General features: G+C 37.3%; 1 protein-coding gene across 3 annotated transcripts in view; it reads left to right on the plus strand.

Moving 5' to 3' along the window:
* LOC145770140 (chromatin remodeling protein domino-like) overlaps nucleotides 1-13481 on the plus strand; it is a 169121-nt gene that overhangs the window by 79338 nt on the left and 76302 nt on the right. For all 3 annotated transcript variants that reach the window (XM_082581728.1, XM_082581733.1, XM_082581740.1), the window contains 9 exons: nucleotides 5806-5928; nucleotides 6110-6218; nucleotides 6610-6695; nucleotides 6907-7011; nucleotides 10175-10352; nucleotides 10706-10830; nucleotides 11005-11127; nucleotides 11938-12108; nucleotides 12180-12260. In XM_082581728.1, the coding sequence (XP_082437854.1) occupies nucleotides 5806-5928; nucleotides 6110-6218; nucleotides 6610-6695; nucleotides 6907-7011; nucleotides 10175-10352; nucleotides 10706-10830; nucleotides 11005-11127; nucleotides 11938-12108; nucleotides 12180-12260 (1101 nt within the window). The remainder of the gene's footprint in view (nucleotides 1-5805; nucleotides 5929-6109; nucleotides 6219-6609; nucleotides 6696-6906; nucleotides 7012-10174; nucleotides 10353-10705; nucleotides 10831-11004; nucleotides 11128-11937; nucleotides 12109-12179; nucleotides 12261-13481) is intronic.

Genomic DNA, 13481 nt, shown 5'->3' on the forward strand with positions numbered 1-13481 from the left:
ATAGGCGTCGATTTTTTCTTAGAAGAGAGGAATTCTGGGTGGGCGAGAGTTTTCAAACAGATTTCATTGAATGTATATGTTCTCAAATCCGCAATGGTTAGTCTTTCTCACAAAGACTGCGTTTAGCGTCGCTGCAGCAATTAAGCTTTAATAGGTTTGATGTTTGCTTTCTTGCGCCTTGCGATCTTAGTAGCGCTGCTAAACTAAACAAACTTCTTTTATATTTTCTATTGCAACCTAAAAAGCGCGTGACTCCTGCCCTGTTATCTTTAAAGTGGCGCCTTCGGGTTTGCCTCATTTTGATTTATAAAAAGCGATTGTTTCAGTACGTCTTTAGTTTGTATCGGTTATTTTATTGCCATGTTCATTATGATGTCATCTTCATATTACCTTTACGCTGACCCGGAACTGAAGTTTGATTGTGACGTAACGAAAGTGAGACCATTCGGAGAAAAGATCAAACGTGGCTTTCTCTTACCAGGAATTGCCAGCGTGTGGCAGTTGCCGTAGCAACAACAATGCAGTGAGTATAGATTTTTTTTAAAGCAGCGTTGTTGGGGAATCGCTTTGTTCTGTCAGATACCTAACGAGAGACTTTGCGTAAAACAAGAAGTTGCCCTGCAGTTGGTTGGATAGTTCAGCGTTTAACAAAAACGTAAATAATTGTAATGAACACTTCATAAGTGTCATGAAAACAGGGTGGGCGAAACATATTTTGCCCACCCTCGTTTCTCAGGAGGGTGGGCGTCGCCCACCCGGCCCACCCTATTTCGACGCCTATGTCTACAAATAATAACAACTCAGCAAAATGAAACCGGCAACGCATTTCAGTTTTGTCAATGCAAATTACAGCTATGATTTCAGTAAATTGTTACGTCACAAAAGCTTGGAGTCGCAATGTTTTGCAAGGGCATATGAAATCACTAAAATATTTCCCAAAGTAAATTAAAAGAACTTCAAAGAACTTACGCAGTGTAGAGAAAATATTTTACACAATAGATGCAGTAGGTGCACAATATCATATTTCGTCACAGACTACTTTCAAACAGTTTTGCTTTACGATTTAGACGCAGAAATGGGCAAAAATGACCAAAATTCTGTAATTTGACCTTAAAATATAATATTTTGATCTTGAAAATGACCTCAGATGGTGTTGAAAGTAACACTATTGAACTAGCCATCCTCGAAAACCCTAATAGGGAATCCAAGATTGTGTTTCTAGCTTCTCTGGAAGTCATTTTAGCCAGGACTCAAGTTAATTATTCAGACTCAAGTTACAAACCCCGAGCATGGGAGGTTCCTGTCCTTTACTTAAGGAGTCTATGGTTGAAATTATCGAAGCTTTAGATGAGTGGGGTTTAGACCTAACCACTGAGATCTTAAATCATATTTATGACACCGGAAACATCCCCAGTGATATGGTACGTTTCATATTCATAACTTTACCAAAGAAAACCGGAGCAACAGAATGCTCACACCACAGAACAATTAGCCTTGTGAATCATCTAACAAAGATCTTACTCCAATTTATTTAGAGAATTTTGTATTTTATTCAACAATATCGTTTCGTTGAAACATGATGGCTACATGTTTCAACTAGCTCAATATAGTGCAGACAGGCTTAAGAAATACCGGCATTCTTGTTCTCGACGTGATGAGAAATGCAAGGCTCCCATCCACACTTGTGCGGCAACAAATCAGGTAATAATGTGTGTTATGATGGCCATATTTTGATCATTTGAGAAAATGTTGTGCCAAGAAATGTCAAGTCCTACTTGAATTGTAATAATCGCAACCATTGTTTACCTGCATTGACGCTGGACCTGGGAATGCACCACGGACTGGCCTACCCTAGTAATTACAACTGCTTTGATAGTGACGTTGTGCTATTACTTATTACTAGGGCCATTTTTTTACCTAAAAAATTGAAAAATATGACTTTATTTTTTGAAATATGTGATAATTAATGACTTGGTTTTAGAGCATCAAATTTATGCTAATCTCTGTAATTAATAACTCGTATGGAAGTTTTTACATGTATTTTGAACAATAACACACTCGAACAACTAACAAAACACTTCTGTTTCGCTTGAAATTCACTACAAAAAATCAAATGTCTAATGCATGTAGGCCTACCTACCAAACCAGCTACTTAGTACAGTTAGAGTCAAAGCTCTGTTCTTGTTGGATTTTGAAAATTCTCTAAATAAACAAAAAGCGTCGTTAAATTAATTATCGTTGGATTTTCAAAAAATTGTCGAATAGGCAACTAGCAGAAAAAGACTGTATCCGAATAGGGAACTAGCCGAATTGGGAACTAGCCGAATAGTAGCAGACCCAATTTTTTCAGACATTTTGCTAAAAAATGACCGATGAATGACCAAAAAAACAGCCCCGGACGCCTACCACACTGTTTGTTTCTTGACATCAACTTTTGCATTTTCTATGTTGTATGACAATCTTTCCTTTGTTTGAAACTTTGGTGCCCCCCAGATGTTTTCATAGATCTGCCACTAGACAGGCCTAGCATAGCATGTTTGTGTGTTTGCGATGACTTTTGAATGTTAAAGATGCCTTCAATTCAGTTCATTTTTCTTTGTTAGAATGCGAATCAAGCGATATTGTAGAAACAAAATATAGTAACAAACCCAACAAAAAGACAATATGGCAAAACCATAATGGTTTAAAATGAAATAATCAGCATTTCCAGATATAGGTCTTTGGTATAATCATTTACTGCATGCTTTGAAATAACGTTCAGGTAGTTGGAACTTGATATTCATCATTTTACTCACCTTCTGGTAGCCTTTGATATGCAACTAAGCAATATGCGTGGTGATCACTGATCACTGCTTCATAACCATAGATTTTTTATGTGTAGCAATCTATCAAATTTGAAGTTAAAAGCGGTGCCTAAACCTTGATGAATGAAAAATAAATTAAGTTTTATGAAGAAAAACACTGAACTTGCTTAAAAATATACAATAAAACTCTTTCACAAGGTCTAAACTTCAGCAAAATCTGTCCAACAAGTTACTTTTGATGTGAAAAGTAATTTTTCTATCGTTATCTCACAAGAAACGGTGAAGTAACGATAGTAACGTCAACTTTGGTGTTTTTTCGCAAAACTACTTTAGACTGACTTAGCAAATACGTTACCTAGGATTCTTTGCTTCAGCTTGCACTCAGATGGATCGCTTGCGATTTGTCTGCGTGTGACTGCATGAAATACATGCGCGATGTAAACAGTTTCATTCACTTGTGTGCAATTGATCAAGCAATGCGTTTTGTCGGGATGCTTTGCTTACGCAAGAAAAACGTATGTAGTCTACTGTAAACGCTACTACTACTGACTTCATTTACTGCTCTACTGATGGTTCTGTGATTGACATGGCGTCTTTTAGCCAGTTTTGTCATCAACTATGTAGCACATATATGGCTATCTGGTTTGTTAATTCTGCCATGTTTGAAGAAGTTTGACTAAATATTGCTATGCTATCTTTCAGAATACCTTTATAAAGATTATCTGCAGAAAGTTTCATCTTGATTAGAGAAATAAAAAAGAAACCATGCGAAGATGAAAAGATCGCAGTGTAGCTGCCGGACCCTTTGTGGAGTACTGATTTAATGCATGGCTTCATTTATCATTTAAATTCCTTCACTCTGCTTTAAAAATAAGCTGCTAAACTATTTTTATTGTGCGTACTTTTTAGATCATTTATACAACTTGACAGACAGCAGGAAGCAGCCTAATAACATTGTTGTCATCAGTTGCTTCCAGTTATTTTGTCATGCCATTGAGCGTCTGGGTACGACAGAGTTACGGCGCACGCTGTGAAGCGGTGTTGAATTTTAGGCGTCGCGCTTTCGCTTACACCACATCATTTCCAGTCAGTTGTAGCCCAGTTTCTTGCACATTCTGAATGGTAAATGCACACCTCAATAGCATACGGTATATGATACTGTACAATTTATTCCTTTTTGTCGACGCTGATATTTCGTGTAAAATGTATTTTTACCAATTTTTGATCAATGTGGTACATACATAGGCGTCGAAATAGGGTGGGTCGGGTGGGCGGCGCCCACCCTGCCGTGAAACGAGGGTGGGCAAAATATGTTTTGCCCACCCTGTTTTCATGACACTAATGAAGTGTTCGTTACAATTATTTCCGTTTTTGTTAAACGCTGAATTATTCAACCAACTGCAGCGCAACTTCTTGTTTTACGCTATGTCTCTCGCTAGGTATCCGACAGAACAAAGCAATGTCGCAACAACGCTGCGTTGAAAAAAGGTGGTACTCACTGCATTGTTGTTGCTACGGCAACTGCCACACCCTAGCAATTCCTGGTGAGAGAAAGCCACGTTTGATCTTTTCTCCGAATGGTCTCACTTTCGTTACGTCACAATTAAACTTCAGTTCCGTGTCAGCGTAAGGGAATACGAATATGACATCATAATGAACATGATAATAAAATAACCGATACAAACTAAAGACATACAAACTAAAGACGTATATACTGAAACAATCGCTTTTTACACATTTTTCCTCACAAACTTGTTGCTGGGTATAAATTGTGGCACCGCGCGATGTTGTCATTTCATTATTGAAAAGTTAAACATGAAGCAAAGTCAAACATCTATTCGCGCATTCTTAAAACCAGCTTTCAAAAGGCGTCGAGATGATAACGCTGAAGAAGCCACGTCCAGCACGAATGAACGTAGAGATGATATTGATGAAGAAAGCAGTGCTTCAAGGATGGACAGTGGTTAAGTCAATGTCTCAGGCAATGCACCGGTAGTTGTTGAAGACATCATGAGCCATGGATCTCTACCTGCTCCATTTGACGTTAGCATGCTGCCGGATCAGCTTTCGGCTCGGGAAGGTCGTGTGTTGCAAAGGAAGCTTTTTCCGAATTCCAGTGGATGCGTCTTAACCGTGATGGTACTTGTTACTGTAATCAACTGTCCGAACATTTTGATTTTGCGGCAAATCCGAAGGCGCCACTTTAAAGATAACAGGTCACGAGTCACGCGCTTTTTAGGTCGCAAAGGAAAACATAGAAGAAGTTTGTTTAGTTTAGCAGTGCGCATAAGATCGCAAGGCGCAAGAAAGCAAACATCAAACCTATTAAAGCTTAATTGCTGCAGCTTAATCACGTAGTCAAATGTTGCGAACATACACATTCAATGAAATCTGTTTGAAAACTCTCGCCCACCCAAAATTCCTCTCTTCTAAGAAAAAATCGACGCCTATGGGTACATATATAAGCAGACATTGTATTATATTATAGCAGATATGAACAAGAACCTCCTGAGCATTTTAAGCCAGAAACTAGTTGTCTAGCTTAGCCGGTTTTCAAGTTTTAAAATTTCTACCGATTTTGAAGTCACATGTCCTTTCAGGGCATTGAACCACCAGGGTACAACAGGTGGCATCATCATCATCGGCCACGCCTGAATAAGGCGTCGGCTACCATGAGTCTCCACAATGATCGATTGTCCAATGTCCATAGTTCTTATTAAGTTTACAAAATCTTGGTTTGTCCATGTTGAAAGATTTTTGAAGATTTCCAAACGGTGCCTCTGACCAGGGAGTCGCCCCATCATTGCCGAATGTACAGGTGGCAGATGACCAAAATTAGTTTGAAAGTTGTTTTAGAGTTAAACCTAAACACCACTTTTAATACATCTAGTTTTTTGATGTGAAAGAAAAATTTTTACTCCTCCCGAGTGGTACACTTTAACACTAAGGTGTCCATATCTAATATTGCGATCGACTAATACTATTCATCTGGCTGTCTTAGGGGCCCGACCAAGATGATGATGAGTTTGATGCCGGAGCCGGATCAAGCGATGACGAAGAAACAATGCAGGAACAAGAAGAGGCTGAAGATGTTGACCATGCGAAGGAAATCGAAGAATTACAGGTTTTCATCAGAGTGTCGGAATACATTGGGATTTGGGATAGCATATTCGAGTGGTTGTGATGCTTTGAGTTTAACGATGTGCTTCTGATTTGATGTTGTCTGGTTTATGCCAGATGTTGGACTGTTGGTGATTCAAGTTCAACTCATCATAGGACAAAATTTTTTTTTTGAAACTTTGTAGATAGAGAGTGAGATGCCAGTGGAAGAAGTTCTTAAATTATATGACGGGGCTAGAATGGAAGATGCTGATGCAAAATTTGAAGAAAGTTTCTCTTCATCTGATTCTGACGGTTGGTAGCTGCATGTTGCAGGGCGACTTTTTTGGTCTCTTGCCGTTTTGATTGTTTAATATCGTATGCATTGAAACTGAAAATGGAAAATTGTACTACTTCGTAAAGTTTTCTTTTAGGGCATAATATTTAGCACTGGGACCTACAAGTAAAGCTGATATTTCAAACCGTTGCCCTCGACGACTGGGACTGTCTCCGTGGTACAAGTTCTCTACCAATGTAATAAAAAATGTGAAACATGAGTTTTAAAAAAGAGGTTTTTATGTTCCGAAAATATTTTACAAATTATTGCCACTGAACCAAGGCTAATAACGAATCTGGTGATTGGCAGTGCGCTAGTGGCTTACCGTATCGTTTTGTGAAAAAAACTGAAAAATGTTATTACTTTCAGCTGATGAAGAGGGATTCATTAGTAGCGAGTGTGAGGAGATTGGAATGGATTACTTATTGAAAAACGACATTCAAGCTGAGCCAAAGGTTGGATTTCAATTATTGTTGCTTTTATTTTCTACTTCAGTGACTGAGCAGTAAGCAAGACCTTGCATTGTTATCGGTGAATATGTTTATGTTAATGGTTTATAACATTGTCAGTTTTTCTAATATAGAGAACAGAGAAAATGAAATCATTTTTGATTGACTGGTAAACATATGCTCGTTGGCTCAGTTGATGTTTGAGGAAATGTTTCAGGATGTCAACGTTGCAAAAGAAAGTTCACCAAGCAAGGATATAACTGATGTAGCCGCTGAGGCAATGAGTTTGCAACCCACTGGCCACACCTTAGCCACCACCCAGGTAAAGGTTGTGCCCCTGACTTATTTCATTATTATAATACCTTATTACTGAATGTTTGCATTTACATTTAACGTGATAAATTTCGAAAATTTTACAATGCTTTTTTGATAACGAATAAATTTTTTAATCCATAACAAAAACATATTATTCACCTTCTGTGCAAATTCATTGATCTTTGTTTCATTTTATGTTGATTTCTAGAAACTAGTATTTATGCATTTTATAATCTGGGAGTAAAAGGATAAACTTCAAAACTCGCGCTTCTTACGGAGTTTGTTAGACTGTTCACAAGTTTTCTGCGAATCTTCTCTACCTTCTCTACTGGCTTTGACTTCCACCGAGATCCTTTTACTCTGCATAAGCAACCTTCTTGTTCGAATTTATATGCCATGTCCAAATCTACTTTCCATCTGGCCCTTTTCTTCCAAATCGTTGCGTAAATACACGCTGCACAGTCTTATTCGATTGTGTTCTAGCATACTCCAGCACACAAAATGCTTTTTCTATGCTATTGCTGTTAAAATTTGAGATCGTATGAGCAATATAGTTGGCAAAGTTACAAGACTGTGCTGTACAATGATGTCAAATTTTTTGAAGCACCCTTTTGGGCCTTTATTTATAATTTATATATACTGCTAAAAACAAGCGATTCCTGTAACCCTGGTGATAGATCAATGAGATGTGATGAAGCGAATTTTTTTGTAGAAACCAGAACACGAATTTTCTTAGTTTTGAGAAAGCACGTGACCGTGTGCCCTTCCTGGATCCGCCACTGAATATCGATGACGGCTTATGAGCCTTAGACCTTGTTAAATTACTACAGAAATAAATCTACTGTAGACCAATTCATTAGACCCGTTCAAAACTCAAAAATGTTCATTTTTTAAACCTCTTGCATTGTTTCCCATGGTTTTGACCATGAAAAAGCAGAAGTATTTCCATTTTTGCTATAAATCACCCATATTTGACCTGTTAAGCTATAATCCAGACGGCGGAAGTCTTTACTTCAACTGAAAGCACTTTCATCCAATGCCTTATTGATAGCTCACCAGTGAAAATTTGCTTATTTTAGACAACCTATGCAGTATACAGCATACACAGTTAACACACCTTTTGAAATTTCTCAATGGGCCTAGTCGGACAGAAAGAGACCTCAGATTTAATTCTGACCATGACATCAGTGTGACGTCATCCTAACATTTTAAACTTGCACAATAACAATTTATTAAAGGGCAAGAGATTAACTCATTACTCTGTAAGGCAAGACAGTAAAATTAGTAAGCTACATTGCGTTATTGCTACCTCCTATCCCTGTCAAACTGCAAGAGTGAAAACAATAATGAACTCCTGCACAAAGAAGAAAAACACACTCACCCTGAAAGAAAAACTAGCTGCAATGTCGACACTATAGTTTTTCTAAACATACTAAATTTCCAGCATAAAAATAAAGCTCAGGAAATAAATTACAGCTGAACATAACCAAAACACACATACAAAAACAATGGTATTTAATGCTACACAATGTTACTGTTTCAAACTTTTCTGCTTTGTAACTTAGTGCAAGGTAACATCATTGAAAATGAGGCCGGTGAATTTTTGTGAGAGAAGATAAAGATTAAACTGATAACTGTCGTGATGAAGGCAGTCAACTAGTTCAATAACAATTGTATTGACATTTCCAAAAGCTAGTAGCCTATGGCCAATGGAAGCATTTGCACCACAAGAAGAGAATCAGTTTAAGGTACCACTTAGCCTACCTACATGAACTAATTTCGAGAGCAAGTACCAAAACATTGTATTCTTCATTGGATGGTAAACTGTTGAAAGATATACTGGGTGCGCAGCCAGGTCAGGCTTCAGAAACTGTGTCAGTGTTTGGGACACCAGAATATCAAAAAGGAAAACTCCTGGGTGTGCCGAACCTCAGAGATTCTTAACCTCAAAGGTTGCTCAATGCTCATAGCTGTAGATTTTCGTTTGACTCTGTTCAGGAGCTGTCATCAGAATAAAATAAACCAAATGTGGTGAAATATTTGTAGTAAAAGGAAGAAGAAGGAAATGTAAATTTGGCTAATCATGGTAATTTAAATTAACAAAGCAGCTTTAGAGCATAATATGCAGTGGTTTAATATTGTTTGACATCGAAAAATGATAAGCTGTGGTGCAAACTTTTCCATTAGCCATAGGCTACTTGCCTTTGGGAATGCCAATAGAATTATTTCTGAACTAGTTGATGGCCTGCATCATGTAACATAGTCAATAGTCATCATGATGGTTATCAGCCAAATCTCTATCTTCTCTCACAAAAAAATCAATGGTCTCATCTCTAATCATGTAACCGTGCACCAAGTTACACAGCAGACAAGTTTGAAGCAGTAACATTGTGTAGCATTGCATACCATTGTTTTGCATGTGTATTTTAGTAATGTTTAGCAGTAGTTTATTTCCTGAGCTTTATTTTTATACAGGAAATTTAGTATTTTTTGAATAACGGTAGTGTCGATATTGCAGCTACAGTTTTTTTCTTCAGAGTGAGTGTATTTTTCTTATTTGTGCAGTTCAATTGTTTTCACTCTTGTAATTTGACAGGGATAGGAGGTAGCAATAACGCAATGTAACCTACTGATTTTGCTGTCTTGTCTTGTAGAGTAAAAACCTAATGTCTTGCCCTTTAATGTACATGTATTGTATAATTGTATATAGTTATATTATAGCATTATAGCGCAAATTTAAAATGTTGAGATGACGTCATGGTCAGAAATAAATCTGAGGTCTCTTTCTGCCAGACTAGACCCAATGAGAAATTTTAAAAGATGTGTATAGGTTGCCTAAAATGAGCAAAATGCCATTTTACCACTAGTGGCGCTAAATGTTGCTTCTTAGTCTTCTTAATATGTTTTAATGTTTTAAAATTTAAAGCGAAATGTTTTAATTGGTTCTACGTTATTTCATGGACATCTTGCTGAGTACAATGGTTAGCGCTTATAGTATCGCCAAGTTGCTACATCACCATTCAAACTTTTATTTTTATGGTGGAAAAGATGAGAGAAAACTGAATTTTGTTTGATAAAAACTAATTACACAAGTCAACTCGTAAATTTTTTTTTCGCAATTGTAGCATCTCAATAATGTATAGGCTACTAGTGGTCTTTATTGTCATCAGGTGGTTACTCCGATACCTTCTCTTCTTCGTCATACTCTTCGCGAGTACCAACACATTGGACTTGATTGGTTGGTGACAATGTACGACAAACGACTTAATGGGATCCTTGCCGACGAAATGGGTCTTGGAAAGACCATTCAAACCATTGCACTTCTAGCACATTTGGCTTGCGATAAAGGTGTTGTGATACTGTTCGGCATGTAGTTTGTGTGTAAGAGATTAGTGCTACAGCCCCTGTCTTGTTTGGAGCTGTCTGTGTGGTTAGCCAAACCATGACAGCTTACACTTTACAAGAATGATATTTCTGCTTGTTGCCTGGTTGTGCTGATGCCAACTTTGAGGAGTTTAGAATTTGCTCAGTTTTTTACAAAATGGAAATTGCAGAATAAATGTTGCGAAAAGTGCATCTTTTTGTTTCGTGGTGTGTTTACTTCAAGATTCGAAAAGCATTGCGTTTGATGCTGTGTTTCAATATAACTGTTTATGTGCGGCGTTTTAAACATGTTGATTATGGAAATTGGTTATTTCCAGGTATATGGGGACCACATTTGATAGTGGTGCCTACCAGTGTCATGCTAAACTGGGAGATGGAGTTGAAGAAATGGTGTCCCGGATTTAAGATCCTCACCTACTATGGCTCCCAGAAGGAGAGAAAGGTTTGCTACTAAACACTATCATTGTTTTATGATAATATTTTCCTTCCTTTTTATTGCCCAACGGAATTTTTTGCAGTTCTTGTTAGAAAGTTAACGATTAGGCTGTAACAACTAATTACTATACTGTTTATACTGTACTGATCTACTGTGATAGAGTTATGTACATTTTTTCAGATGAAGCGAACTGGATGGACAAAGAGCAATGCTTTCCATGTTTGTATAACTTCGTACAAACTGGTATTACAAGACCATTCCAGCTTTAGAAGAAAAAAGTGGAGATATCTTATTCTTGACGAAGTAAAACATTCTTATGTCAATTAGATTCATATCAATGAGTCTGTCGAGACGTTTGATGCGCAGAACACACCGTAAGCTGGTACAACCTTGCCCAGCATATAAAGCATGCAGCAACCAAAATTGTTAACAGTTGTTCTTTTTCATAATTTTATTTTACTGGGCTGACAATAGCAACTTAGTCCACAGCTTGCTTTCTTTCTGTTGTATCATGCACATTTAGCTTACTTATGAACTAGGCTATTTTAATCAATTCCGTATCTTCTGCCACACAAACCCCTATCTTTTTTCGTCCTTCTTCGATTTTACTAACTTCTAATCGTTTTATTCTTCTTCCGACATAAAAAATGCTGGGTGGCACCTCAATGACGTCATAACAAAGAAATAATATCATTTTTGATTTCAGCGTTGAAAATCAATTAACAATATGACCCAAGCTTATTTTTCCTGAAAAGTCGTCCAAAAACAGGACACGCTATTCTCTAAAGAGTTGCTGGAACTGTATATTTAGTACTATCATGTTTTCTGGCTTTTCGTTGTGTAAATTAAAAAAAAAAATTCAGCCTCCACTCTACGTATAATTTGATATATTGCAATGTCAAGGAAGAGTGCGGATAAAGTGCAACTTTGATAGTGTGTGCTTGTTTCACACTGTCAGCTTTGTCCTTTACACTGCGCTGCTTTATATCGACAGAAACTTAGATGTGAGCTAGTCTCAATGTATATTGATTGACAATGTTTTTGAACTAGGTGGTTTCACCGGGAAATGATGTGCTTGAAAGCATTTTAATCATCTTATGATTGCATGTTTAGGCACAAAACATCAAGAATTTCAAGTCTCAGCGTTGGCAAACTTTACTTAATTTCAATTCACAACGTCGGCTGTTACTCACTGGTACGCCACTGCAGAATAATTTGATGGAGCTTTGGTCACTCATGCACTTCCTCATGCCCCATGTATTTCAATCGCACAAGGAATTTAAGGTAATGTCAGTGTTTATTGGTCGCGTTGTACTTTTAGTGTTATTGCTTGTAAATCGTACAATCCACTTTAGGAATGGTTTGCCAACCCGATGACTGGAATGATAGAAGGAGCGCAGGAGTTCAACGAAAAGTTGGTTAAACGTCTGCATAAGGTGGGTACTGGGTAGAAAGGACACGGTTGGCTGCTTCACAATAAACCTGTTGTTTCTTATGTATAATGCAAGCTTACCCATTGCAATTTACATACAGGTACAGATGTTGCTTTTCCTGAGCTTAGCGCGTTTTACATAATGTGCATAAAAGAACAGAAACGAAAAAATCTCATTGGATTTCAAAATAAAACGTCGTTACTTAAACTTTTCCTTTCAATTATCAAAAAGGATACGTGGCGTGATAAAAGTATTCGAAAAAAGTAGAGAGTACCACACTAAATTGGCAAATTCAAATTCATTACAGAGCTTTCACCACACAAGTGTGGCTTCATCAGTATATATTCTGCAGCAAACAAATCAATTGATAAAAAAACTATTGAGATTACTATACTGTAGAATAAAAATTAAGTTATTCAAATGCGGCGGCTCGTCAAAATCTTCTTCTGAATCCATATTAATCTCAAAAGTATTTTATCCGTTGGTTTGTTTGCTGCAGATTATACTGACGAAAGCACACTTGTGTGGCGAAAGCTTTGCAATAAACTTGAATTTGCCAAATTAGTGTGGTACTCTACTTTCTTTTGTATTGTTGTTACTCTAGCTTTTTTGTCAGTACACTATTCAGCTACAGTCCAGTGATTTCCAAACTTTTTCTATTCTCATACCATTCCGAAGTTTCTACAGTATTCACGTACCACCTATGTCCAGAAAATCTTAAAAATACACAATGAAAGGCAAGAAAGTTTGACGAATATCAGCACAGGGCTCTAACACAAAAAATGTTATTATTAGACTAAATACTAGGGTGTTTCATTTTTTCACCATTTTTGAAATTCAAAATGCCTGGGGTCCCATCTGGTGGTATTTGGGGTAAAAAGTTTACACCCCAATTTCTTTCAATTATGACGTCATATTGAGGTGGTCCACGCGGTTTGAAATTTTTGGGCCTCAAAATCTCGAAATTTGGCCGTATCTCCGGAACCGCTCATCATAGATCGACAAAATTAGTATCAAAATGCGCAGAAGGGTCGGTTTCCTATACCTGATGTAGAGAATATTAAGGTCTATTTGCTTCAGAAAAAAAGTTATTTCAAAAAATCTGATTTTTGGTCTATTTTCTCCTGAAGAACAGAGATCAGGTGATTAAGATAAAAGTTTTTCTGTATTTTTCCACTCTTGGAAGCTGTTATTGCATAATAATAGTTGGTGTTAAGGTTTCAG

The sequence above is a fragment of the Aplidium turbinatum genome, chromosome 1 (assembly GCF_918807975.1).
Source record: "Aplidium turbinatum chromosome 1, kaAplTurb1.1, whole genome shotgun sequence".
Taxonomy (NCBI): domain Eukaryota; kingdom Metazoa; phylum Chordata; class Ascidiacea; order Aplousobranchia; family Polyclinidae; genus Aplidium; species Aplidium turbinatum.